Source organism: Patella vulgata, chromosome 7 (genome assembly GCF_932274485.2).
Source record: "Patella vulgata chromosome 7, xgPatVulg1.2, whole genome shotgun sequence".
NCBI classification, from domain to species: Eukaryota; Metazoa; Mollusca; class Gastropoda; family Patellidae; genus Patella; species Patella vulgata.
The window spans coordinates 17,911,384-17,938,617 of record NC_065885.2 but is presented as its reverse complement, the minus strand read 5'-3'; the positions used below and the strand labels follow the sequence as shown (position 1 = coordinate 17,938,617).

The window sequence follows — 27,234 nt, the reverse complement described above, 5'->3', positions numbered from 1 at the left end:
CTGAATCTATATTTCTGATCATAAATTATACGCTTCCATCCATTCAGCTAGTACCAAGCCTATTCACAAATTTGGATTTTGGAAATGTTGATTTCAAATTTGGACAGAACTGATATAAGGACTTCATAAGCAATGATTGAGAAAAAGGACAGCAGCTTTTTTATACCCCCATATTTTTATGTAGACATATATTTTCATTGCCCCTGTACATCTGTCTGTCCACAATTTGTTTGTGGACACACTACAGGTCCCAATTTTTTTTCCGATTTTGACGAAACTTGAAATGTAGGTTTATAACCCAAAAATCATGTGTTTAGCTTGAGGACACTCTAGAGGTCACAATTTTTATACAATTTTGATGAAAACTGAAATGTATGTTTATACCCCCATATTTTTATGTAGACATATATTTTCATTGCCCCTGTACATCTGTCTGTCCACAATTTGTTTGTGGACACACTACAGGTCCCAATTTTTTATCCGATTTTGACGAAACTTGAAATGTAGGTTTATAACCCAAAAATCATGTGTTTAGCTTGAGGACACTCTAGAGGTCACAATTTTTATACAATTTTAATGAAAATTGAAATGTATGTTTATAACCCAAAGATCTTGGTTCCTTTTGGTATTTGTGCATATCAGACCGTAACTTCATCGATTATGGTCCCTAATTGTACGAAAAATTGTGTGTTTAGCTTGTGGACCATCTAGAGTTCACAATTTTTATTTGATTGATGGGAGTGGCAATTGAAAATTTGGTCTAATAGTGATCAAATAAAACCAATTGTGTGTTAAAGATACCTTGATTTGATTTGATGATATATTTGGGCTAAAAACATATTCAAACTAATTAATCTATCAAAAATTTTCTATAAATCATTCTCAAAACTTTGTTTTCGTAAGCAAATACCCCACGCTATACAAATTATTTTTTTAGAAGCCATGTTTGTCACCTAAATTGATTGAGGGAGAGCCCATTTTTATGTGGACGTATTTTGTCGTCGCCCCTGTCCGTCCGTCCACAATTTGTTTGTGGACACTCTACAGGTCACAATTTTTATCAGATTGTGACGAAACTTGAAATATAGGTCTATCTCCCAAATATCTCGGTTCTTTTTGATATTGGCATGTATCAGACCATAACTTCATGGATTATGGCCCCTGATTGTACGAAAAATCACGTTTTTAGCTTGTGAACACTCTAGAGGTCACAATTGTTATCTGATTTTGATGAATATAACAATATATGTTTTTATCCCAAAGATCTCAGTTTCCTGTCAATATTCGTGTATATTACTATTAGACAACATTCTGGATTATGGCCCTTGATTGTACAAAAAATCACATTTTTAGCTTGTGGACCCTCTAGAGATCACAATTTTTATCTGATTTTAATATATCATCGTTACATCCTGTTGATGGTTGAGTTCAAATTTCGGGAAAATAGGACCGAAACTTCCCGACAAAATGGCAGCTGCTTGAACGCAAATAGTGTAAAAGTATGTAATACGAAGATTGTGGATCTTCTAGAAGTCACAATTTTTGTCCGATTTTGATAAAACTTAAAATATATGTTTATATCCCAAAGATTTCAGTTCCTGTCTATATTCGCACATTTCAGACCATGGCTTCCTGGTTTATGGCCCCTGGTTGTATGAAAAACTGTGGGTTTAGTTTTAGCTTGTTCTCTATCCATCTCTTGCAAAATGTGGGCATATCTTGCCTGGCAAGCACTGGTTAATTCTTTTTAGCCATTATTTTTGCTAAATTTTGGGAAATGTTTATTGTTCTGTTGTCGCATTGCTGTGAGAGCACCATAGACTCTAGACTAGAATGACTGAGGTTGGAACCCTGGGTTGGCCCGAGAGGAATCTTGGGATTTTTCAAGCCTTGTTCCCATGTATCAGGAGTCACACCTGCCTACCTAGTCATTGAGATGGTGCAAGAACTGAGATCCACCTGTGAGAATGTTTGTGTACACATAAAGGTACCATTTTACAGTTGAAATTTGATGAACATGGAAAATAAATAAGTGACAAGGTATTTTGGTTGATGAGATGTTAGTTTCATTCCCTTTCCTTCATTTAAATGATACCTCTGTTTTAAAGGTGTAGGTGAAGAGAGTGAGAATGAAATACCATGCTATAACAGAAGATTTACTGAGAGTAAGAAAAAGGTTACCATAGAGATAGTTAAAGCAACTTTATTAAATATGGCTGAACAAATGGTGACAACATTATCTGATGTTATAGTAGATAGTGCTGAACACGATAAAACAGGTAATTGTAATTAGCTAACATGAATAAACAAAATACAATGAGACATCACTATAGCATGGTTCTAGGAGCTTTCTAGTGAAGACCTTTTGTATAATTTACAAATGTATACTGTAAAGCACAAAATTTGTGCATCCAATTTGACCCATCATCAGTTGCATCATTTTCAATACATATTACTTTAGTAAGTAAGTCAATCAAAGAGAAAGCTATTACTTTATTAATTATCAGTATTTTGAACTTGTATGCTTGTGTAAATTAATTATATATTGTAGGTTATATTACTGAACACTGGTTGAAACAATGTGGCATTTTATTAAGGTCTTCATGAGACATTGATGAATCAAATATATGTTGCCTCACAGTATTGCATGAATAAGCTTTTATTATTTCGAAATAAAACATTGATATTTCAGGAAAAGGGGTAGAGAAGTTATCAGCGTCGGAGCTTGAATTAGTCGTATTATGTAAATTGGAACAAGGTTATATTTCACGGCAGAAACATCATGCACCCCTGGCAGCTCATGGTGTTTTCTCAGCTCTTAAACTTCTTCAAACATCAGATCTGTTTAAACCCAAAAAATGTTCTAAAACGCCATCAAGGTAAGCTAGAAAAACAGTTATATGGATTTTTTTAGTCAAAGTAGTTTTAATAATATCATAGAAATTGATAAGGACAATTTTTCTAAATGTTTGATCCTTTGGTGAAAGTAGTTTTAATAACGGCATAGAAATTAATAAGGGCTATATTTCCAAATGCTTGTTTCTTTGTGAAAGTAGTTTTAGAATAGCATAAGAAAATAATAATTTCGAAATTCTCATTAGAGATGATTAAAACTGTTCTTTACCGTTTGCAGGTAAAGTCTGTATCATAATCAGTGTTTTAGAATATAGGGTTTAATTATTTATGATAATCATTATCAATTATTAGTGGTTAAAATATTTTTTTGTAGTTGTTTTTGTATTATGGGTGTTTATAACAAAATTTATGCCTCCAATTATATATTGTACTATTATTAACTATTAGTATTTACAGTACCAGTAAAGTGTATTTTTAGTTATTGGGGGTATTACTTTAGATTTATTTCCTGTTCTTTGGGGGTTTTTTTGAATCATGATTTAATCAACCACTTTACAACTGAGTAGTTTTTATATCTTTTATATTACTTTATTTTTTATATCTAAACTAGGAAAACACTTAATTCACAAGAAAGGTAAAAAATTGATACACCAAGAAGATTTAATCAAACTTAATCACTGTTTAACGTTCCTGCAATGCCACCAATTGTTCTTTTGTTTTGCATGTCAATATCACATATTGTAATTATATGATACCTTCTTTTGAGTAAGACGGATCAATTCTGACAACAGGTTTATTCCCATTAGGGGGATTGGATGGCCGAATGGTTAGCATGTGCGCGCTCTATCATGAGGTCTGTCATTCGGTCAACTGGTGTGGTTTTGATTCCCCTGTTGTACGTCACAAGATGTAGGGTCACCTGTCCAATCTTGTGGGTTTTCTCTGTGTCTTCTGCTGCTAAAGACCCCTACGTGCAAGTGAATTATTGAAATAAAATTGAACCATATGTTAGTCCCAAAATGATTTACTTTGTGTCGAGTGGACGTTAAACCCCATTTCTATCTCTCTCTTATTCCCATGAAGTCTCTAAAAAGATTGATTAAATGATTAAAGCCAAACTATTTGATTAAATTTTTGGGGACTTAAGTAATTAGGAAGCATGTATCTTGGCTCTTGCTTACACAATATCCATGTATATCTTGCTAGAAAGCTGTAATCAAGTTGTGCATTTGCCATTTAAATAATATAGTCGATTTGCTGGTCTTATAATAACTAATAAGTAAAAATTATTCAACAACAAGCCAGTAATAACTGAACACTTTTTACTCTTGAGTGATAACCAATTTAGCTAATTTAACAAAAGAATATATCTTTACTCCCATAATTAGTCCCACTTTAGCAACCACTTTTCCATTAACAACCATTTTTGCAAATAATTGAAACTTTCATAAAAAAATGTGTATGGAAATTATGTTGGTGATGATAATGTGCATGATGAATACATCAATAATGATTCCAACAATCATCAGGGTGAAAAAAATGATCATGACGATCATGAAAATGACAAATCAGGAAATTTTTTATAAAAATGCTTCACTCTGTGTTCTACTTTCGCAATATCAACCATTTACTTTTATTCCAAAAATGGTTGTTAATAGCAAAGATTGTTGTTAATTGCAAAAATTGTTGCCACAGCCCCACTGTAACAAAACTTTGTACTGATATAAAATCACAAGCATCCATTTATCCATCCACCCAGCAGAAAACATCACCATAATCACGATAAAGACAAAACAATCATATGTTATAGTAGATTTAAGGGTTGTTTACAACTAGTCCCTCTTAGCTTGATAATCATCAGCTTGTTGATAATCATCAGCTTCATTCACAGTAACATGTTACTTCATATCATAATTCTTTTGGTGAGTAGATCAGAAACTGAATTCTGAAGTTGAAGATGACTTATATTAAGAAGCACTTTTATTTATTTTGCTTTTGCACTGTCAATCCAACTGTCAATCAGTTGTTCTCTCTTACTTTATTTTATAATAACTTTGTAACTTATGACAATTAAATGTATATTATGATCCGGTTAAATTTTTTCTAAGTTCACAGTAACTTTTTTTCCTGTTTTGAAAGAATAATATAATTGTATTACAAAAGTTAAATTCAATATTCCTACTTCATATATTGGTCGTCATTGTTTCTCTGTTAATTTTAGTGAAAAACACTAATTTAAATATATAGTGCATTAAAAAAATTACTAAAGGAATTGAATAAGCCTGAGTTTAAGCCTGGTATATTCAATGACATGTGGCTTATTTTATTCCCAGGTTTGTATAGGTGTGTGTGGGGAGCCACGGTGGCTAGGTGGTTAAGACGCTGGCTCGCTAGCCTGGAGGTCGGGTGTTCGATCCCTGCATTGGCCGAGAAAGTTCATCTGGATTTTCTGACGTGGTTTCCCCTTGTCAGTGGTGCAGAACGGAGGGCCTGACCAGGACAGCTGTCTAGTCATTCGGATGAGACGAAAAACTGAGGTCCCGTGTATACATTAGAATGCACGTAAAAGATCCCTTGGCAGTTGGAATACGATATAAGAGTAGGCGATAGTGCCGCTGCCCAGGCAAAATTTCCCTCTATGGCGTATGCCCGTCTTCATTAGCCCAGTATAGGAGCAGAACAGTAGGACGTTAAACCCCATTTCATTTCATTTCTGTATAGGTGTGAGCACATTTGTGAAAAATTTTTTTAAGTTTATATTCAGGACATTCAGTTACCTCTGGGTGGTTGTTCTTCCAAGTGCACCATTCTTCAATCTATAACACTAATGTTACACTGTGTATTTTTTACATTTTACTTACCGAAAAAATTTACCCTTACGATTCTTTTTACAGGCCATCATCTTTGAAAGGACATACTAAAACTGGATCTAAGCGTAACCATGGTGATATAAAATTAACCCAATCAAATAATACACAGTTCCAGTACCAAAACTTCCAGAGTCGATCCCGTTTGGATACCAGGCTGTGGTTAAAATGTCGATTAGAATTAATCAAATGTTTAATGATGGAAATAAAAGGAATGGGGGATGTTAAAGGTTTGTGTATCATGCTTCCAAATTCCATGTCTAAATTATCACTTTAGGTTAAACCGCTGATCATGCTAAAATGTACTGTGAATTTAACATTTAACAAATCTAACAAGTGGTATTAAAAATAAAGCTTTGTCATCATTCAAGAAAAATGATCTTCTTTATACTATTTATAGTCTAAAATTTACTTTGGACCAAATGTTGAACATTTGTTCATGCATCTTAATAACTCTGTACTTATACTCAACTGATTTTTAATAATCTTGTTTGCTATAGGTAGTGATAATAAATTTGTAACTGAGTTAGCTGATTGTCGTCAATATTGTGTAGAGGGTGTCGGAGAGGCAGAAATGTTAGGTGATGTTGAGATGCAGGCCGAATTCTTTATACAAGGTGCCTTCTTAAATATAATAGAAGGAAAAAATCTGGAACACACAGTTTCTCTTCTGCAGGTAAAAATTCCTTATTTATTCACATTCTTTTCTATATAAAAATAATGGCCGCAATCTTGATTTTAAACCTGTGATTATGTCATAATTACAGGCACCCTATACTAAAAATAACACCACTTTCTCTGTGTGAAAAATGACCGGCTGGGAAAATTTTGAAGTGGAAGCCCTGATACCTGCATTATTATATTATTTTTAATGAAATCCATCATGTGAAGAGTGGTAGTGTTATATGCTCAGCACCACAGTTATTTGTATCAGATAGCTTGTCTTTAAACCTTTTCTCTAATGTCCAATTGTATGTTAATGATCTGCCTTTAGTTATATTGAATGGATATTAATGCTCTTTTGTCTATTACTGTTTTATATTTTCCAGGAAGCATCTGGTCAACTGAATACAGTAGGTAAATTATCTGAACCCGGACAACAACTTGTTGTATTGTGTCAGATGTTGATAACAGATCTAGAATTAATAACTAAAAGTGGTGAAACTAACATACTAGAACGATCATTGAATAGTTATATTAAAATACAGAATAATCTTCTTACACAGGTAAATATTATTTTATTTCATTCATTTATCCACAGGTTGTCTTCTGGGTAGGGGGGTTGGATGGCCGAATGGTTAGCACGCGCGCGCTGTATCATATGGTCTGTCATTGAGTCAACTGGCGGGGTTCCGATTCCCCGGTTGTACATGACAAAGAGTAGGGTCGCCTGTCCAATCTCATGGGTTTGTCCGGGTCCTCCGGTTTCCTCTCACTGCTAAAGACCCCTACGCGCAAGCGAATTATTGAAATAAAATTGAACCATGTGCTAGTCCCTACATTAAACCCAATTTCTCTCTCTCTCTGTCTTCTGTGGTATCTATTTTTTTGTTTATGTGTGGTGGGAGTCTCCTGCACTTACTATCAAGACCAGGGTCCCATTATTTTGATAAAATATCTTGTTGATAAAAAATACAATACAAGCTTATTAATTTGAAAATTGGCTTAAATGGAGATGTAGTTTGCATTTAATATGAAATAACTAATTTCTTGTGTTTCTGTTAATGTAGATGGAAAGTTTAGGAGAGAAGATAGAAAGATATAGATCAGGAAAAGATCAACATCACTCATCACTTGTCAGTCCAATTAAAAATATATATCTACCACATTTACTACGATTATGTCAACTTAAATTACGTATAGGACATAGGATAGCTAGAAACGCTGCTATAACAGCTAGTAAAGGGTAAGGCTAAAATACTTATATGTTTTCATGTCCCTCATAAAAGATATATTTTATTTTTCTTCAGGACACTTTAGAGTTATCATAATTATGACAACTTAGAGAATGGAAATGATAACTATGTAATGGTCTTCAAAATTGGCATTTTTTCATTTTTTGGTGTAACACTTATTTTTGTTGATAAAAGTGATTCTCTGCTGGCATTGATATCGGTGGATCTGAAATCATCATCTTCATTGTTTTGGCTAACCCCGAATGAATAGTTACCTTGATTATTAATTGTCATACTTAAAGTAACTACTTAAAGATACACTATGGGAGATTAAATGGAGCTGGTAGTTCTCACTATAATAGTTAAAAACTACATAATGTAAAGGGAATTTGATGAAAATTTCAGTCAAATTGATCCACCCTGAACCGAGTATTTAGCAATTGAATTTTGGACCTAGCCTCAATCATCATTACTAAATTTGGTACGATAAAAAACATAGTCTCAATTATCCATTTTTTTTTATTTAATCTGAAGCAGCAGTACGGGTTCTACTCCAGTTAATATTGCAGGCTAGCGATGCCATCGAGAGTTGATTATGGTCTGGATAAGTTAATTATATGTCTAATTAATAATTTAGATAATGTTTCAGGCCTAAAGAAAGACTTGCAATTGGCAAATTTAGCTCTTGCATAATGTATGTTTAAGGATGAGGCAAGCACTGTATGATAAAATTTTTGTTCCAAAGGATTAGGCGGAAGTCAGCTTGCTTACTAAGTTTAATCAGTTATATCTCAACACTGACTCTGCCTGTAGATATAAAAGCCCTAAGAAAGACAGATTGTCATCCCACAAAGTGAATCAAAATATGAAATCTGAAGAATCATTTTTTGCCAAAGATCAAAGAGCTCTAGCTATTTGAATTTAGTTACCATATCTGTACTATCTCTATTTTATAATTTCAGATTACCAGAACAAGATGCTGTTTATCTCTGGATAGATGCTTACGGTGTTTTAGTCTCCGCTTTAGATCTATCTCGATCAAGTGTTAACAGAGATTCCAGTCTAGAAGCAGAAATACTTTTTGATCTTGGTAAATAACTGTTTATGTTAATTCAGAATTTATGGATTCAAACTGTAGGCCTACATGATGATACAATTTCTGGCAAAAGTCTCATGTCATAAAAAGTATGTTGACATTGTTGCTTATCAATGCCCTTCATTTTTATTGATCAGTGAGTGCACTAACAAAATTTCTGTGTAAACATGAAGCCTGTTATATATTTGACCTATCAAAACTTTTAAGTGGTATTTGTAATTGTCCATCTGCAAAAACAAATTTCATTGCTACAGCCTCCCTGGAACTTAGGACCAGTTGATACTGTAATGTCATCACCATCTTCTGGCACTTAAAAAATACCTTCCTGTATAGTATTTTATCTGTTTGGTTTTAATTTTTTTATTCTAGGCAAAGTACAGAAGATGATGATGTATTTGGGTAAATTTTCTCCAAGAAAAGCAGCAAATACAATTATAGAAGCTATAAAAACATCTTATTGTACAGATCACAACTTAAGGTATAGAAATAATAATAAATATACTGACTGTATAGAATCTGAGAAGAAACTCATACCTTTTCAAATCCCATTTGTCAAGGGCAGGGCTGAAAAGGAAATGACTGCCTAGTCATTCAGAGGATACTAAAAACTGACATATTAGTGTGCATGTAAAAGAACCTTGACAGAATGCAATGAAGAGTTGGTGGAAATGTAGTCATTTGGCAAAATGTGACCATAGAAGCTTTTACAATTTTAGTCTCATAATGACTAAAGTATTGTGTTTATGAAGCATAAAATCCATGGCATTCCAAATAAGTGCTTACTGAAATTATCACAAACTTCGTATTATCTATTAGTTGAAACTGAACAATATTATGGGTGGTTTATTTCAGTTTAATTCGACAAGCATATCTAGAGATCAGTCAAATCTATCTGTATAGTAGCAACCTGTTAGCAGCTAAAGAAGTGGTGCCTCCAGATACAGCTGGTGATAGTGGTGATGAGAGTAATATAACTACTCCAGTACCACCTAACACTGCTAAACCACCAGGTAGCAGTCAGAGCAAGAAAAAATGGAAGGTATGAACAAAAAAAAATATGAGATCTAGAAATCACATCAGCAAAATAATTAGGCTGCTCATTTGAATTAAAAAATACATGTATGATGTAAAAGTAAGATTTTTCTTTATTTCTCTCATCTCAACCTTAATTTCTTCTATTTTTTCCTTTAATCCTTTTTCTTTCTCTCTTCTGTTCTTTCTTCTGTCAATCCATCTAGCCCACTGTTATATCTGAAGAAGATATGGTGGAAGAAATAGGTGATGACCTCGGTGCACTGTTACATTATAAAATGCCTGGTCAATCAAGTCACACATCTTCACAGAGTCTGGGCTTAACTCAGAATATTTTAGAGGAAGAGGAAGATGAAACACACGCAGCTCAAGAGGAAGTTACCATGCCTGATTTTGGAAATACACAAACAAATTTTGATATAAACCCTCCGTCGGCTAGACGGATGTCATCCTTTGATGGTCTCATAAGTGTTTCACCAAGTGCAGATGTAGCTAAAAGTAGACCAGCTTTGCCAAATGAAATCAATAAAAGTCCATCACAAAGTGGCCAAAGAGCCACCTTGTCTCAAATTGATCAGTCTTTATTGCCAAGTGGCCAAAGAACTGCCTTGTCTCACATCGAGAGACCAGAGCCACTGAATACTGATATAGATGATGCATCTTCTTCAACCAATTTTCTTTCACCCGAGAATATAACTATCTCATCTATCTCTAACTATCTCACCACTTTATCACAAATAAAAAGCCGACTAAGCCAGGTAAAATAAAATAGATTAATTGTTGTTGATGTCCTCATTGGATAAAGAGTGAAATAAATGAAAGTTCAGAGGCCAAAGGCTAAAGTAAACCTTGAAATTGTAATGTTATTGATTTGTTGTAATTATATATATTCCCATGATAGACGAAGCAGAAATGGTTGAGATAGTAGGTGCATCCCTTGTCACCTAAAAATCTATTGTTGACACAATTGACATTTTATGAGGTCATGAACCGTGAAATGGTCATTTGAAATAACGCATCAGATCAGTCCAATCGGAAATTTTATTTTTGCCTATTATCAAAGAGGTTTTTTTATTTTAATTTTAGTCTAAGAAAGAGAGAGCAAGCAAGAGTAAACTAACTAAAGAAGAAGATACAGTAGCAGAAAGTGAGACAGAAAGACGAGCTGCTTGGTTAGCTATTCGATGTGCAGCAGCTACAGGACAAGCACAGAGGGAAAGGTTGTTATTGAAGGGCAACATGGCTGTTACTCAGAAACTAACGGAGAAAGCTATTAAAGAAATACCTGATTTCTTAGCTCTTGATCTTGTTGGAGCTTATGTCCTGGGTGAGAAGAAAAAGATTTATAAAAGTGAGTTTTTATTTTATTTTTCTTGAAAAAAGATCAATCTCAGCATATAGTTAATTGTGTACTTCCCACATCATTTAAACAAACAAAGAAAATTATTTTCAGCAGCATTATGGAAGATGAAAATTTCAGTCAAATTACTTCACTGTGAGCCGAGAAATTCTCATTTCAATAACACTGTAGCCTCGATTTCCATTGTTACCATTGTTATGATAATAAACAAAGTCTTGATTATCCAATTTTACTGTTAATCATCAACCGCTGTTGAACCGCAGATCAGATTAAAATCTGTTGAAAATTGGACCCATCAGATGAGTTGATTATGGTCTTGTCATGTTAACAAATGTCTAATTAATAGTATATATAACATTTAAGCCCTAAAGAAAGAGAGAGAGAGAGAAATGGGGTTTAACGTCCATTCGACACAAACTAGGTCATTTCGGGACTAACAACATATGGTTCAATTTCATTTCCATAATTCGCTTGCGTGTAGGGGTCTTTAGCATTGGGAGAGCCCGGAGAAAACCCATGAGGTTCTGACAGGCAACCCTACTCCTTGTCACGTACAACCGGAGATTCGAAACCAATTCAGTTGACTCAATGACAGGCTTTATGATACAAGACTTAAAGAAAGAACTGCAATAGGCAGATTTAGCTCTTGCATAATGCCTGTTTATGAACAAGAATAATTTCTAAATCATTCTGTCTACCGGTAGTGAAATAGTGCTTCTTACATGAGTTATTCCCCTTTAGTCTACAAATTTTGTCAAACCTGCCACAGCACTTCTTCAGTGAATTCTTATTTCAAGAAATTATAAATAATTATTGCAATGTTTATGAAAGGGTTTTAATTTACGTAAGCCGATGATATGAATGATCAAATTTCTAGTTGTATACTATATGATTTCTTCTATTAACATGGCAGTAGATAAATTTCATTATTCATAACATTATTATATGATGTGTTAAGATGTTAATCACATTAACGTAAACAGTAGCCATTTCCTTTATATTCGATTAAAGATTTATGTGTATTTGTCTCCGTAAAAATAGACTAATTAATTGCTAATTAATAATCAGTGTACCTCAAATAACTATAACAATAACATATATTTCGAAAATTATGTATTTTTCTCATTAGATACAATAAGGAATTCTTCTTTTCTATATTTCCATGTAAAATAAACTACTACAAGAATAATGGTTGAATAACAATACACTTTCAAAAATACTTTTATTAGAAATTATTCTGGTCCAAAAATTATTTAAATCAATCAATTCTAAGCTATTGCCATTTTCAGTTTTATTAGTTTCTATTGATTGTGTATTGCCTTATGTTTTCGTATGGGGTGATCCCCTTGTACTTACTGTTAGTGTTAGACAAATATAGTAAAATGCAAACCAGTCCATTCTTCATGAAAGTTTTTCTTTAACTCTGATGTGTGTAGATATGTGAAAAATCGAACTTGTTGAGACTTTAGTTACATTATCCTGCTTTTCTTCACGCAAATGCTCTTACCTCATTTTTATTTTATCCTGAATAATACCAACTGTCCTCCAGTCGATTCATATTTTCACCCATTATATTATTACATTGTTTTTCTGTCCGTATCCGATAGATGAAATAGAAGAAGAATTATCTACAATGGTTGAAGCTGAGGAAGTAAAACAGACAGATACATATGAAGAACAGATTCTTAAGGCTAAAATTGGTTCACAAGATCTCAGTTGGATTCAGTTATTAGGTAAGACTTCTATTTTCTATTTTGGAAAGATTTGGTCTTTGTTCAAGGAGCTATACCTATCTCACCAGCCTATTCCTAAAAGAAATTTATTTGTTGTAAAGTGGTTAAATGCTCACAAGATAAAGGTAAATATGTATTTCTTTTAAGGGTATTCTCCTACTAGGATAGTTGAGGAAAAATTCATATTTAACTAGGATACCATGTACATTTTGTTCTATTCAAAGAATATTCCTGTCCGAAATTTTTTTAACAATGTGGGCTGTTTATTTGTTGAGCATTTAATCACAGCCCAGATTTTTAGACATTGGCCATTGGAATAGCAACATTTTTAAATATTTTAGTTTTAAAAGTTTTGTTCAATAAGGTCCTGAAATACAAATTATTTATCAGTAGTGAGATGTTCAGTGGTATTCCAGATTATTTTTTTTTAATTTCTTTTTTCGTTTTTCGTAGGTTATCAGACTATATTACAGAGAATGTGTAGTACACAAACAGTATCAGCATTTAGTGTACCTACAGTACCTGATACCAAGAGCAATACACAGGTTGATGGTGGAGATCTTGGTCCAGATTTTGATCTAGGTTTTATCAGCCACGCTCAGTCAAGTACAACATCAAATAATGAATTGATTAAATATATGTTATGTTCTGGACCATGGGTGGCCCGTATGACATCCATGCATCATTATTTAGCAGCTAATTTACCAAGCTACTCTGCAAACTGTTGCGCCATCTATCCACCTGCAGGATTAATGTTACAGGTTCCAGAAACCCCAACAAGCACTGCACCTACTATTAAATCTTACTCATCAAATATGAGTGAGGCCACTGAACTAGATATCGATAGCTCCACGTGCAGTTTAGTTGACGTCAAGACAGTAGCTCCTCCAGGATTTATAAAAGAACCATACATGCCATCAGATAAAACTATCATTACCCCAGACGATAATGAGATCTGTGTACAGTGGTATCAACCAACACTAGAGGAATCGGATCCTTCCCAACCCGACTCACCAGATAAAAAGATCATGTTATTATTTGCCTTATTTAAGAAGAATGTATCTGCTATCTTTTCTCCAGGGTATCTATGGGTATCTTTGGCTCAGTTAAATGATTTGCATGATAGGTGAGTGATGTATTTAGAATATTCTTCATGCAGGCATGGAAATAATGATTTAAAAATATCAATAAAAAGACAGACAAAAGACAAATGTGTGCCAGACATAATGGCAGTCACCAAGAGAACTGTGCCTGACAGAACCTGATTTTGTACCCAACATTGTAAGCGACCGGTGTTTTATTTCCAGATTTGTCTTCATGAGTGTTGCTATGTAGTATTTGACAATTTTGGGTATCAAAATTTGTTTTGGTCAAAAACAAGTACTATAGTATGACAGATTTCATCCGTACAAACTACAAATATGCAACCATGCTTTTTGATAATGTCAAGAAAAATGTCTACAAATTCTTTTTTTTAAAACATGAACATTTGGTATCATGCATGATTTGGTTGAAATTTGAAGATGAGTGGGAGAGAATATCACTGACCAAATAAAATTCTCACCTCTGACCGTATTGTGATAGTAGTATAATGTTACATGTATGCCTGTTGCTTTTGCTTACCTGTCCTATTGCAAATGTAGTATAATAAATTCTTAATTATTAAAAGTTATTTTAGATGCCACATTTCAATGTTTATGGGGTTACTTTCAAATGAAATTTGTTTAAACCGGAAAAACATAGTTAATCAAATTTCATTTTCTAAATATCATTCAAACAGATCGATTTTTTTATCAATGTTCTTGTAGATTGGCTGTGTTAACTCAAAGAGGAGAGATATCACTATTGGATAAACAGAAGAAAGAACCATCTTTATCCAGTAGTCAAACTAAACTTAAAAAAACACAGAGAATTAAACCTCTTAGTCCTAAATTACAAAGAGATGAACTGTTGGAGGTAGGATTTGTCACATTATACATAAATTTATAACTAGATCTGCAAACAATGCATCCACATTTTATATTAAATTACTGTCTTTGTTACAATGTAGGAGCCATGATATGCCTCAAAGAGTATTGTGCAGGTTCCTCTGGCTTCTTCCTTGTCAGTGGTGCCAAATGGAGGACCTGGCAGGATGGGACGAAAAATCGAGGTCTGCCGGTATACTTGGCAGTTGTAATTTGATATATAATTTGCGGGAAAACATTTATGTCCAGACAAAATTTCCCTCAAGACACACTGCCTGACATATTAACCTGTATGGTGCAGAAAAGTTTGATGTCAAACCCCATTTCATTTCATTATTATATAATCAAACTATACATTAAATTTACCATGCACTGTAGTACCAGAATTCAGTTGCAGCTGGGTAGACAGAAATACACTAGAGATACTGTGCCATATTCAAGGAAACAAGGATTTAACACAGCTAGAATGTGCTGCTTCTCTCCTGTACTGTCCCTGAAATTATTGACTTGCAAACTGGACAAAGTAAAATGTATCATATAGGTTTAAATTAAAAACAAGAATTATTATAAAATTATATATGTTGTAGAATTTATTAAGCCAGTGTCTAGAAGACTGTTGTTTACTGCTAGCTTCACAAACAGAACAAGATTCACCATTAGAGGTACAATAATACTTTTATTATATCAGAAAATTTCATTTAGTCCATTATTTGTTTTGCTGCTGATGATGAAGGTTTAAAGATGAATTATGTAAGATATTGATAATGAGCTGACAGTTCTCGCTATAATAATTTAAAAAATAGATAATAAAAAGGGAATATGTTGGAAATTTCTGTCAAATTACTTCATTCTAAGTGGAGTTATTGTCTAATTAATGATTTATATAACATTTGAGGCCAAAAAAAAGATCTGCATTAGGCAGATTTAGCTCTTACATAATGCATCTTTAATAAAAATATTGATAATCAAGGAACTTTTACATGCCAAAATTTGATATGGTTTTATAATGTAGTCCCCAAGGTCCATGTACAATTCTTGTAAGCACTATTACAAGTAAGTGATTTTTTAGATTTATTTTGCTAAGACAGTTCATAAGGAGGAGTCCTTTAGAATATCGGAACTCTGGTCATGTTGTTTACATTTTACTGTCCTTCAGAAAACTGCTTATGGTTGTTGGAATGCCATGAGGACAAATTCATTCCTGTACTTCAAACATGACATAACTTGTGTACACATCCATAGTGAATTGAAATGTCCACATTGGATCGTTTCTAATAAATCATTTTGTATTTCATTACTACTATTATTTTTCAGATACCATTTGAAGTAAATAAAACAAACATCAAGACTTTAGAAGCTATGTTTGACCCAGCTCTTGGTCTGATACTTAAAAATGGAGATCTGTTGTCATGGCTCTTTAAATTGTTCCCTTAAATAACAACATTCCTTTCATTTTGTGGTTTTGTGGTAAAAGGATGGATAAATCACATTACAATTACCATTTAAAATCTTTTTCTTCAGTGATGAAATTTGTACATATTTGATTATGTGGTATACTTTTAGATATCATAAGCATTATAACATTACTTGGCATATATCTGGCATAATATAAATATCACATCATGAATTTTACATCTGAAATATTGTCCGAGGGTCTACAGATATGCTTTGATATGATTCTAAAATTAGTAAAATCATATGTTATTACTGTACGGTAATTATAATGTTTCTTTGAGCAGAAATTACATTAAATTATCTCTCATAAAATTTTCCTAAAATCAGCAATTGATTTTATACAGTTATGTACATTATTAATAGATTTCTAAAATAAGAGAATGATATATTTGATTCATGTTAGTACCTGATTAACTTACATCTTATCTGAATGTGTGATATGTAAATAGAAAAAAGTTATTGTCATTCAAATATATGTACAATTTGTTTTCATTGTTGTTTTATATATAATTTTAGAGAAATAATTAATGTAAATTTTGTATTTCTATTTATTGTAAAGTTATTTATATTTTTTATAAACTGTGATAAATTTCAGCATTATAAATTATCAAGAATATTTATGTCCATACTCCAAATAAATTGTTTTGTTATTTTTTAAATCCCATCACTGACTACATCTAACAGGTTTCATTTTAGGCTATTGTCACTTATGTTTTTGAATTTTCTATTTGCATTTTGGCAAACTTGAAAAAAACAAGGACCAAAACATGTCAAATTTTTGTGAAAATATGTGTGCAGTTTGTGTAAACATGAGTGCCACTGCCCAGAGTATAATTCCCTGTCGTGTACAGAAAAGTTTGCCAGGACAATATGTATGTTAGATAATGATCCAAACCATCTGGGGTGGGTGGAGTATACAAACAATCTTGTGGTCAGCGGGGGATGATCAAGTGGTCTAATGCATGTGCTGTATATCATAAGGCCTATTGTCTATGTATGTCATGGATTCAGCCCCATGCCTTGAATGCGACATGTCAGGTCATCTGTCTAAACAATTATTGAATATGTGACGCGAGTCAAAAATTAACCTAATTAGGTCATGTAGGAAGAGAGAAATCAACACTTCTGAAAGACCATACACTAAAAACAACTTAGTGATTCATAGGGAATGGATTTTAAGACTGGCCTAGAAACTGCTGACAGATCTTTCTGATAAACCAAAGGATAATCTCTTACATTAAACTATTTGATATTTAAAGGCTGAAATATCAAATGTTTCACGGCTTAATAAGATGTTTAATTTGTACTCAGATTGATTATTTAATATTTAATGAAGAAATCCAAATTATCAATGCTAGGATAATTTCTGGCCCTCTCTTGCTCCTACATTCATCGAAATAAGGCTGAAAATAAATGTATGAAACATTGCCACCATTTTGGCCTCACTCCACTCCTATACATGGATGCACTTAAATGAGCAAAATTATTTTCCCAGAACTTCTGATTTTATCAAATTTTGCAAGTAATCCCCTGGAACTCATCTATTTTGAAACTATTATAGCAAGATTTGGCAGCACTATCTAAATCTTTCATAATGCATCTTTAACTATATCATTTAAAATATACTATTCAAAAAAAGTAGGGGATATTTGATTTTTAAGTTCTATTAAAGTCACCTAATGAAACTGACGAAGAAACAAATGACAAAATGAAATGAAGTTCACATTCATCGATTTATTCCAAATGATCGTTAGACTAAGTAAGGCACAGACTGACCATTATAAGGGTAAAATGATACCCGGGGTCAAACAGCAAAGTTACCACAGCATCACAACCAAGTCAGTAACGGGTAAATCCTCCTCTGTTTGCCAAACAAGCATTGATCCGACGTAGCATACTCCTAATGAGACGTCTAAGGTCATTTTGGTCCAGATTGTCCCATTCCTGTTGCAACGCAGCAGCAAGTTCTTGGACATTGGCAGGACGTTGACGTAACCTCTGTCCAAGCATGTCCCAGACATGCTCGATGGGGGAGAGGTCGGGACTCAGTGCTGGCCAAGGTAATGTGGTGATGTTCTGTTGTTGGAGGTAACCTGTAACGATCCTGATGACGTCGTGCGAACGGCACAACATGGACTGCCAAGATGTTGTCCCGGTAGTACTGGCCTGTAACACGCCCTGCAACAACATGTAAAGCCGTTCTTCCAGCAACAGTGATGCCTCCCCACACCATAACAGAACCACCCCCAAATCGATCATGTCTGATGACGTTAACGTCTTGGAAGCGCTCGTTTCGACGACGCCACACCCTCCAACGTCTGTCCAAAAAATCAACAGTGAACCTTGACTCATCTGAAAACATCACATTGCTCTAGCTTGATTATCCCAGTGTTGACGATCCCTACACCAACGACGTCTTGCCTGAATGTGATGATCTCTCAAACAAGGGATCACGCGAGGACGTCGGGCACGAAGGTGACCCCTATGCAGTCGATTCCGAATCGTCTGGCCACTCACTCTCACACCAGTGTCTGTTTGAAGACGAGCGCTGATCTGATTTGCTGTGATGACACGATTTCTCAAGGCCAAGGTACGGATAAATCGATCCTGGGCTTGAGTTGTCGCCCTTGGTCGACCTGAGCGTGGTCTGTCCTGTACAGATTGTGTATCACGGTATCTGGACCATAGCCTGCTTATGACAGACTGAGAAACATTCATCGTCCGCGCCACAACCGCCTGTGTTGTGCCGATCTGTAGCATGCTAAGGGCACGTAACCTTTCATTTTGGGTAAGCCGACGCATATCAAAATTTGTTTTCTGGTCACTAAAACAATTAAACTGATGTTTCCACCCTGGAATTCAATGCCACAATGACTGTAACATTCAAAGTCAGAGTCTTGCAAATCTTGGGTTGGACCCCCATGATGATCCCAAGCATCACCTGGATTCCATGCGGTAGCTATTGGTGCGTTTGGGCGTCACATGTAACTGGAAATGTTTCTTCTGTTAGGTTCTATAGTGACTTTTTTTCGTAGTCATTTGCATATTTTAGTATTATGCCCCCAAAATCAAATATCCCCTACTTTTTTTGAATAGTATATAATAATCAAAACAAGTATATATAATAAAATTTAATATATTCCTTTTATTGCAACACCATATATAATATACTGGTACTAGTTTCTTGAACATAACAAAAATACCTGGTAATATATTTAACAACACCTGGCCCTATATATTATACAAATAATAATAAAATTGAGATAGATATTAAATACTTTTTAAAAGAGAATTTTGTGGAGATATTGTTGATTGCCAATTTATACCACAGTAACACTTTACAGTAATTTACAAAATATATATAGCATATTTGTATAGCCCTAATAAAGTAGTGTTTATGATAATTAATAGTTTTTGATTTGAATATATTGGTCAAATCATGTCTCTAGTTCTATTTTCTAATTGCAAACTCGAAAATTAGTTTGACACTTGAGTGTATGCAAGAAGAAAATATGACTAGAGCATGCCTGGACATAAGGCACCAGTCACAAAATATACATGTACGTTGTGTAATAATTTGTGCCTGACAATCTCCAGGTGCCTTATGTCCAGGCTTCTATCGTTGCATAATAATTTATACCGGACAAAGTCTGTGACAGGTGCCTTATGTCCAGGCTTGTTAAGAGTAACATGAATTGACCAATATATTCAAATCAAACACTTATAATTACCGCAACCACAACCTAAATTAGACATCTGATACTACTCAAAGTTGTGTGACTTACTGATCTTATCTGTTTCATTTTTTTTTCATTCTAAAATTAATAATATATTTATTTTTACACAGCTCACATGTGTACTTGAACAATCTTTCTTAGAATATAGAGTCTTTTTCATTGCATATAAAAAGTACAATTTGAAAAAATAATAAATTATTCATTGTATCAATGGTATATGAACAAATTTGACAATATAAAATCTAACTGTAGTTATTTGGCAGTGGTTGACTGACTTTTTGGTCAGTTACATACCCTATGATGTTCCAAAAGTTTTTAGATTTTAATTTCTAATGTCTCGCTTTCATTAAATTTTTAACATTGAAAACTAAAAACATGTTCAAGTAATTAATTTTTCGGTTTACTGTTGGTTTATTTTGGAGAATGGTCATATAGACTATGTCTGTTCCATACTCCTTTCAATGTCAAAGAGGCATTAATGCTTTTTGAGGTCTTCAATGGTTGATAAAAAATTGATTGCGTAAAATGAGAGATAACGTTTGTGGATCAAGACTGTGTCACTGGATGGTGTTATTTCACATATAAATCAAAGGACTGTTTGAATAAAAAAGGTCATTTCATAAGTTATCAGTCTATTTTACACTTGTATGGAGATACTTAATGTTGTTATCGTATACATTCTTCTATATTAAATACACTGTCATCTTCTACAGACTTTAAATTACCCCACACTAAAAAACCTTCATCTGAAAAAAAATTATGAAACCCATGTTATAAATAGCTGAACATGGTCCAGATTATGTTTACTATTTCTAGAACATCTGATATCACTTCTCATATTTTAGAGGTTCACAGATTTGTAAGTAAATGAAAATAAACTTCTAACCATCTGAATCAAATCTTTCTATAGACGATACACTTTGACTTTCAAACATCCATAGATGACCATTATTACAAGATACTAAACATTTTCTGCACGGTAAAGCTACATGGTACCCTACTACATTACCACTGAAATATACAAACATAAATTATTTAATATTCAATTAATAAATGATAGACAACTATAAAATACAAATACACTAATTACTGTAGTCAAAAAGCTGGGGTGGGGATTAATCTACATGAAAAGTGAGTCTCTGGTAATATAAACTTTGTTTCTTAAATATAATATCGCAGCCTAATAAATGCAAAGATGGAATGCCAGGCAATGAAACAAATTTATTACTTGTCATAGGGAGGCCCCATATATATGCGGGCATGGTTAAAGTAGCTAAGTCTCTAACTCAATATCATCCAAAATCTTCAACATTGAAAACACAAATTATTTGTCAATTTAAATCAACATTGATGCTGTGATCTTACCGGAAAAAGATGGGCTTCTGATATCCAATATTTAAGACAAAATAAAGATTTTACCATTGGTACACGAATCGTGTACCATAATGCGTTTTAGCCCCAGTTCTAGCAAGAGACTCGAGGAACGAGGCTAGACATATTGCACCAAACCAAACGGCGTATGTAGACTGGAATAACCAGGCGCTAGAAATTTGCATTCGATTGAGACTGCTGGCTTATTTCGCAGAACATAACTGATTTGAAATTAGAGTAAAAACGGAAACCGTTGAAAGTATATCAGTTTATATACATTCATATTACAGTATTATATGAGTTGCGACCCACTTGTGTCAATTTCTAGGTCCCAAATGTTAGCGATTTAGCTCCTTTAAAGATTCACTTACCAGCCAAGACATGCTACATCTTGCTGCTTACATGCACATTTTTCAACCAATAACATCTGTGGTACCACCTCTACAGCACTGAAACAAATTGTTCAAATCTGTGACAAGTTGTTATGGCATTTATATTTACTTTCAGTTTATCTACTTTTAGTTTGTTCAAGTTTTCCTGGCTGTCATCTAAAAATAGACAATCTTCAACCATTGAATGCCAACAATACAGGTTTTCGGTTTTAACTGCTTGATGTCCGAAAAATGCGCAAAAAATCTTGCTACGAATTAAGAATATATGAAAAGTCAACCAGATTTAGAGTGGCAAAAGAAATCCTTACCCGAACTCTGGAATATCAGTGGAAAATAATTTTATTTTCGTGTCGGACAGGAGAAAAGCTCGCATTCCTCTTCGACATAGCGTCATTCCACACGCATTACAATCAAGATTGTAGACAATTTTCTTCCTGAAAGCTGGGTGAAGTTCGTCTTTACTCATTTTGATAGGTTATGGAATGAATAAACTGAATCAACAAATAAGCAAGTTATTTATCGTGCACTTTCAAAACGGACGTCGCAGAAAGCCTGATTGTGACATGTGTCTGTATTTACACCTTGTTGCAGCTTAGAGATAAGTGATTGGTTAATACCGATAATGCTTGTCCATACTTTTCATTTGATTGGATAAGCCCAGAATGTTTCGTCTGCAATAAGTCACGCGAATGCACGCGAGATTTACCGGAATATCCCAGAATTCCCGCCGATCTTGCGGGTAAAATGTTGTGTTTATGTCTTCTTAAACTTCAAAATAAAGATTGAGTGGAATAATTAATAATTGGAGTTGAATAGTTGGTGAAAAACCAAGATGGCACTAGAAAGAAAAAGTAAGAAAGAGAAGGAGATAGTTAGCGAGTTTGATAACCACATGAGAGGTAAGGAAATTTGCCATTTTCTGTCATACATGTGTGTGTCGGCTTATCACCCGTTGCCTTCATACTTCGGTTTCACACTTCTAATTTAGCTTTTTAGCACCAGTGAGTCTGCGAGTCATTGACTGAGTTAGACTAAAGGCAAGCCAAGCAAATAGACTACTCTATTTACTATTATAGGCTTATTGCCCATTATGGTTTTATGATGGCTCATTCTCTGAAATGCATTTCTTCTGAATCATAATTTAATATAATGGCACCAATTTGCTGCTTTAGTCATCATATCAGTTGTGGTCAAATTGTCTTTGTTTACAAATTACAAGGGAACTCAAAAGGTACCTTTTTCCCCTCAGTATGACATCTGTTCTTCCTTCCCTGCCCCTGTGACCTGCACTTTCTCACCTCACAACAAAAGTTAGAAAATATTTGTTTTAACACCAAAAAAAACCTCATTTATAGATGTAATATTTTAATAATATTTTTTTAATTTTTATAAAGTGATGACAATATCATAATTGTCCTTCCTCACCACAGCCAACACCAGAGGATGCCCATAATATATGCCCACATTGACATTTTATCAGTTTCAATATTGAAATTCTTCATAATTTACTTTCTATTTTATATTTACAATATATTTTTTATTATTATTACATACAATACACAAGGTACAATGTCAATTTGACAATCATTTGCGGATAACAATTTATAGTCACTGTTGACGTCCGGAAATATTTTTTTAATACAAACCATACAATGTCTGTTCAAAAAATTCTGATAATATTCCATTAGTTTGAATTGACATAGAATAATGAATACCCATACGTAAAAATCAGTGAATATTTCAGTAAGCATTCCTGTTGATATTCAAACAAATTTTTGACAATACAGTTATACATTCAAAATTATACTCCTGTTCTGTCTGTACTCTTTTCATTTATTGGTTTAATACTGGTAGATAAATTCTTTGGAGTGTGCTTCGTACTTTTCATTGTTAACTAATATTATTATATGTCTTATTTGATACCAGCATAACATGAAGTAGTCCATGCGGTATGGATATGAAATTTAATTAAAATATATTGATAGCCTTATTGACATAATTTTAATTTTGAAGAAAATGACTTAGGTCAGTAATAATTAGGAAACTGGCAGAGTGAAAAAACGATAATATAATTAAAATGTTTATGTAGGTGTTATATAAGTACATTGGAATCTAAATGTTTTTGGGGATTTTTTTTATTTTTTTTATCACATTGTGTTCCTTTCCTGTTATCTAATGTGTATCAAGGATATGATATTATGTAGACTGTAAAATTTGCATTGTTTTTTTTCCCAAATCACCTACCTACTTCAAGTTTTCTTTACCGTATCCTGGATGTCAAGGTACATTGTATTGCAAAAAATATAAAAACTTTCAATAGTTTCATATTACATTGAATCCTTTTCCTGCTAGTTGCATACTGATCTACATCCCTGTTTATGTGGTAGATTTTACAAAAAGAAAGCATACATACATGTAGCTAGGTCTATATTAAAATCAATGGGCATATACAAGATACCATAGGCTTGTCATGTACATGTACTAGTATTCAAAAACTACTTCAATTCCGGGGTTTTAAAAAGAAAAATTCACAAAAGATAACACAGCCCTTGAAACTTAATTTCCTTTATTAAAGTGACAGTTTCAAAACTGCCACAATCAATGTAATCCTGTGTCTTTACAATCAATGTAATCCTGTTAAGATATCGGAAGTATGTGTCATTAATTATATAAGCAAACAAACAGATTAGGGTAATTGATTAGATTAACACTTGATTAATCTGTTGAAGAAGTAGATCTATTAATCTTTGCCATACATCATAAAACACTTAGCATGTGGATACATGTGTATTAACTACTGAAATACAAATTAGGTACATGTACATAATACACAAAGTCAGAAACACTTCTCTTACTGGAACTTACAAGGACAATGGGAAATCTTGTTATCCAACTTGCCTGCTTTATAATGTATAATATTATCATAGTTCTATTGAATACCTGTAGAATGATAGTTGTGACAAGTTTTTATTATGAAATTTTTCTGTATTTTCTGCCTTGAACTTAGACGAATATCCAATGATCTATGCTATCAAACACTCAAATTCACATTCGTAGAATCTTGAATACATGTAATTTTGAAATTACCTGTATGAATTCTCGTAATGCATTGTTTGTACATGTATTTGAGGTCCTAAAAGATAATTTCATATTCAGCTTATCAAGGTCGACAAAATTCTTTTCAGCAGAAATTATGGATTTAGTGTCTTTCTACAAGTACAAAAATTCCCCTAAAAAGTATTTATGAGACGAAGTTCCCTTCACCGACACAGGAGTGTTGACTTGACTGTTCTATGTATATCTGTTTTATACAGTATTATTTGTAAAATGCAATAAAGGTTTATTTTGTGGACTATTTCCAAATTAGCTGACTTGAATACTAGTGTATGACCGTAAATCATAGTAAATGTACTACACTATTGATTATTTGTATACATGTACTTGTTTTGTCAATCAATAATTGATCAATTATGTTTTAATGGCTCTTTTAACATGGACCAAACAAGCGCATTAGTAGCACATGTGTATATAAATGAAACAACTTATAGATCTACATAATGTAGCCCGATACTGTACTATCATTTAGATAATGATGGGGTATGATCACTTATAAATATCTTTGTATTGTTACATACATATAGTATTAGAATACACTAGGAAATAAATTAAGGCTATTGACTTGGTACATGTATGTAATTGTTATCCAGTCATGCATGCTTGATTTCATTAAACAGCTTTCCATTATGAAATATTGAAATGTAGATACTTGTATTATTAATATAGGTATAGGTTTGTGTTAAATTCACATGGTTTTGTACTAAGTTTATTAAACCAACGTCCCCACATGGAGTATGCCATATAGGTTTATGCTGTACAATTATTTACATAGTAGATTCTACAATTGTTAATGGAATATGGACATAAATCTCAAAAATAGTGTGTATATATATATATATATATATATATATATATATATATATATATAAGTGTTCATTCTAAATATTTATATGTACATGTACTAATAAGGAAGAAATATGTTTTTACATAGAGTACCATAGATTTCTAAATAACAACAGCACAATTAATAATTAGTAAATTTGAAATAAATTCACATACATGTACAGTAATAGTCATTTGATGTATCTATGGATGTTTTTAATGTAATAATAATGTCTTTTTAATGTAATTTTATGTTAATTGGTTGGCTGTTAAGAAAGCAGTTACATCGTCATATAGACAACATATTACAGTAATAAGAGACATGTTTCTGTGATCTGATATCCCAAATAAAGGATTATAAAGCTGCAAGTCCATTTAATTATTTGTGACATGCTGTGTACAAGGCAGGATATGCTTACTATTGTTATTATTCTACACAAGTAATAACATGACTTGCTAATAAAACTTGCTAGGGACCAATAAAATATTAATTACAGAATATAAAATGAATGAAAACTGTTCTGTTGTAGCTGAGTATTAAATATAATCATCATATTCACTAATTACACATATAAAGGTTTCTGGCACCTTTTTGATTGTCTCTCTGTATCTTTGTCAGTAGGCCAGTGTGTCATCATGATTGTGTGACAGAAGCACACTTTAACTGAGTTGACTGTTAGGACAACCCACCACAGCTATGCCATCCACACGAGACAAACATGACACTCTTGTTGTTTTTTCTTGTTTGTTAAAATCGTAAGAGAGTAACAAACGTCTTTGAAATCAAACATCTTCTTGTTACAATCAAATATTTCATTTACATTGTGTTTGAATTTTAAATTTCTTTGTTACACTGTTGAAGATAAAAATAAATTTGTAAAAAGGTACAATAGTCTGTTGGGTGAACATTTCCGGTAGTTTCGAATGCAGCCTATCCTCTATTTTTTTGAAAATTTTAAATTCACAATTTGAATTATTTGGCATAAGCATGCTTGTGCTGTACCTATCACCCAACCATATAAATTAGGTTACACACCAGGGACGTAAAAATAAAAAATTTGAATCCACTATCCCAGGGCTAGTAGTCGGACAAGGTACAAGCTTTAATCTTCAATAATGTGCACTGCAGATTGTCTCACATTTGACCACATTAAATGAATTCTGTGCAATTGAACAGTATACTTATTCTCAGATCTCAATTAATTGGGGGTATTTTTGTTACCCTTGCAACCTGTCTTTTTAATAATCATCTTAGACTTGATTGCCTAAGAATTAAGGATGTAATTAACAACTACTCGTTTAATAACCAATATTCGGTTTCATATCAAATCTGACCTTCAAATCCAGGAATGGTAGCCACAACAATGTTTTCTTTCACTAAATAAGAAGCCTCATTTTTAAAGATATTTTTGTATGAGTAAGTAAAGTTAAGGTCATGAGTAAATAAAGGAGTTCAGATGAAATACAGAAATACAATAGATGATGATTTAATCATGTGACCACTTGAATGCATCCAAGCAAAAATACTGTAATT

General features: G+C 33.1%; 3 protein-coding genes across 3 annotated transcripts in view; 2 read left to right on the top strand and 1 right to left on the bottom strand.

Moving 5' to 3' along the window:
- Window positions 1-17,516, top strand: part of LOC126827366 (cilia- and flagella-associated protein 54) — a 38,017-nt gene extending 20,501 nt beyond the window's left edge. The window contains exons 31-45 of the mRNA XM_050556657.2: window positions 2,109-2,279; window positions 2,693-2,879; window positions 5,751-5,953; window positions 6,224-6,399; window positions 6,773-6,949; window positions 7,454-7,629; window positions 8,581-8,708; window positions 9,084-9,192; window positions 9,567-9,753; window positions 10,833-11,097; window positions 12,714-12,839; window positions 13,293-13,965; window positions 14,648-14,795; window positions 15,394-15,468; window positions 16,121-17,516. Coding sequence (XP_050412614.2) covers window positions 2,109-2,279; window positions 2,693-2,879; window positions 5,751-5,953; window positions 6,224-6,399; window positions 6,773-6,949; window positions 7,454-7,629; window positions 8,581-8,708; window positions 9,084-9,192; window positions 9,567-9,753; window positions 10,833-11,097; window positions 12,714-12,839; window positions 13,293-13,965; window positions 14,648-14,795; window positions 15,394-15,468; window positions 16,121-16,240 — 2,921 coding nt within the window. The 3' untranslated portion in view covers window positions 16,241-17,516. The remainder of the gene's footprint in view (window positions 1-2,108; window positions 2,280-2,692; window positions 2,880-5,750; window positions 5,954-6,223; window positions 6,400-6,772; window positions 6,950-7,453; window positions 7,630-8,580; window positions 8,709-9,083; window positions 9,193-9,566; window positions 9,754-10,832; window positions 11,098-12,713; window positions 12,840-13,292; window positions 13,966-14,647; window positions 14,796-15,393; window positions 15,469-16,120) is intronic.
- A 1,871-nt stretch (window positions 17,517-19,387) lies between these two features.
- LOC126827733 (protein FAM72A) lies at window positions 19,388-22,358 on the bottom strand. Its single transcript, XM_050557234.2, has 4 exons — window positions 22,070-22,358; window positions 21,741-21,818; window positions 20,885-21,009; window positions 19,388-20,744 (listed from the first exon to the last, which is right to left on the bottom strand). Exons 1-4 carry the CDS (start codon window positions 22,225-22,227, stop codon window positions 20,665-20,667), a joined length of 441 nt encoding a protein of 146 aa, XP_050413191.1. The 5' UTR covers window positions 22,228-22,358; the 3' UTR covers window positions 19,388-20,664.
- A 113-nt stretch (window positions 22,359-22,471) lies between these two features.
- Window positions 22,472-27,234, top strand: part of LOC126827723 (SLIT-ROBO Rho GTPase-activating protein 1) — a 132,039-nt gene continuing 127,276 nt past the window's right edge. The window contains exon 1 of the mRNA XM_050557218.2: window positions 22,472-22,660. Within this exon, the coding sequence (XP_050413175.1) occupies window positions 22,594-22,660 (67 nt within the window). The 5' untranslated portion in view covers window positions 22,472-22,593. The remainder of the gene's footprint in view (window positions 22,661-27,234) is intronic.

Coding starts and splice junctions, on each gene's coding strand:
- LOC126827733 (XM_050557234.2), bottom strand. CDS start 22,227: ATGAGTAAAGACGAACTTCACCCAGCTTTCAGGAAGAAAATTGTCTAC. Junction 21,819..22,069: donor ACTGATATTCCAGAGTTCGG/GTAAGGATTTCT, acceptor AATTTGTTTCAG/TGCTGTAGAGGTGGTACCAC. Junction 21,010..21,740: donor GATGTAGCATGTCTTGGCTG/GTAAGTGAATCT, acceptor TGTATATTTCAG/TGGTAATGTAGTAGGGTACC.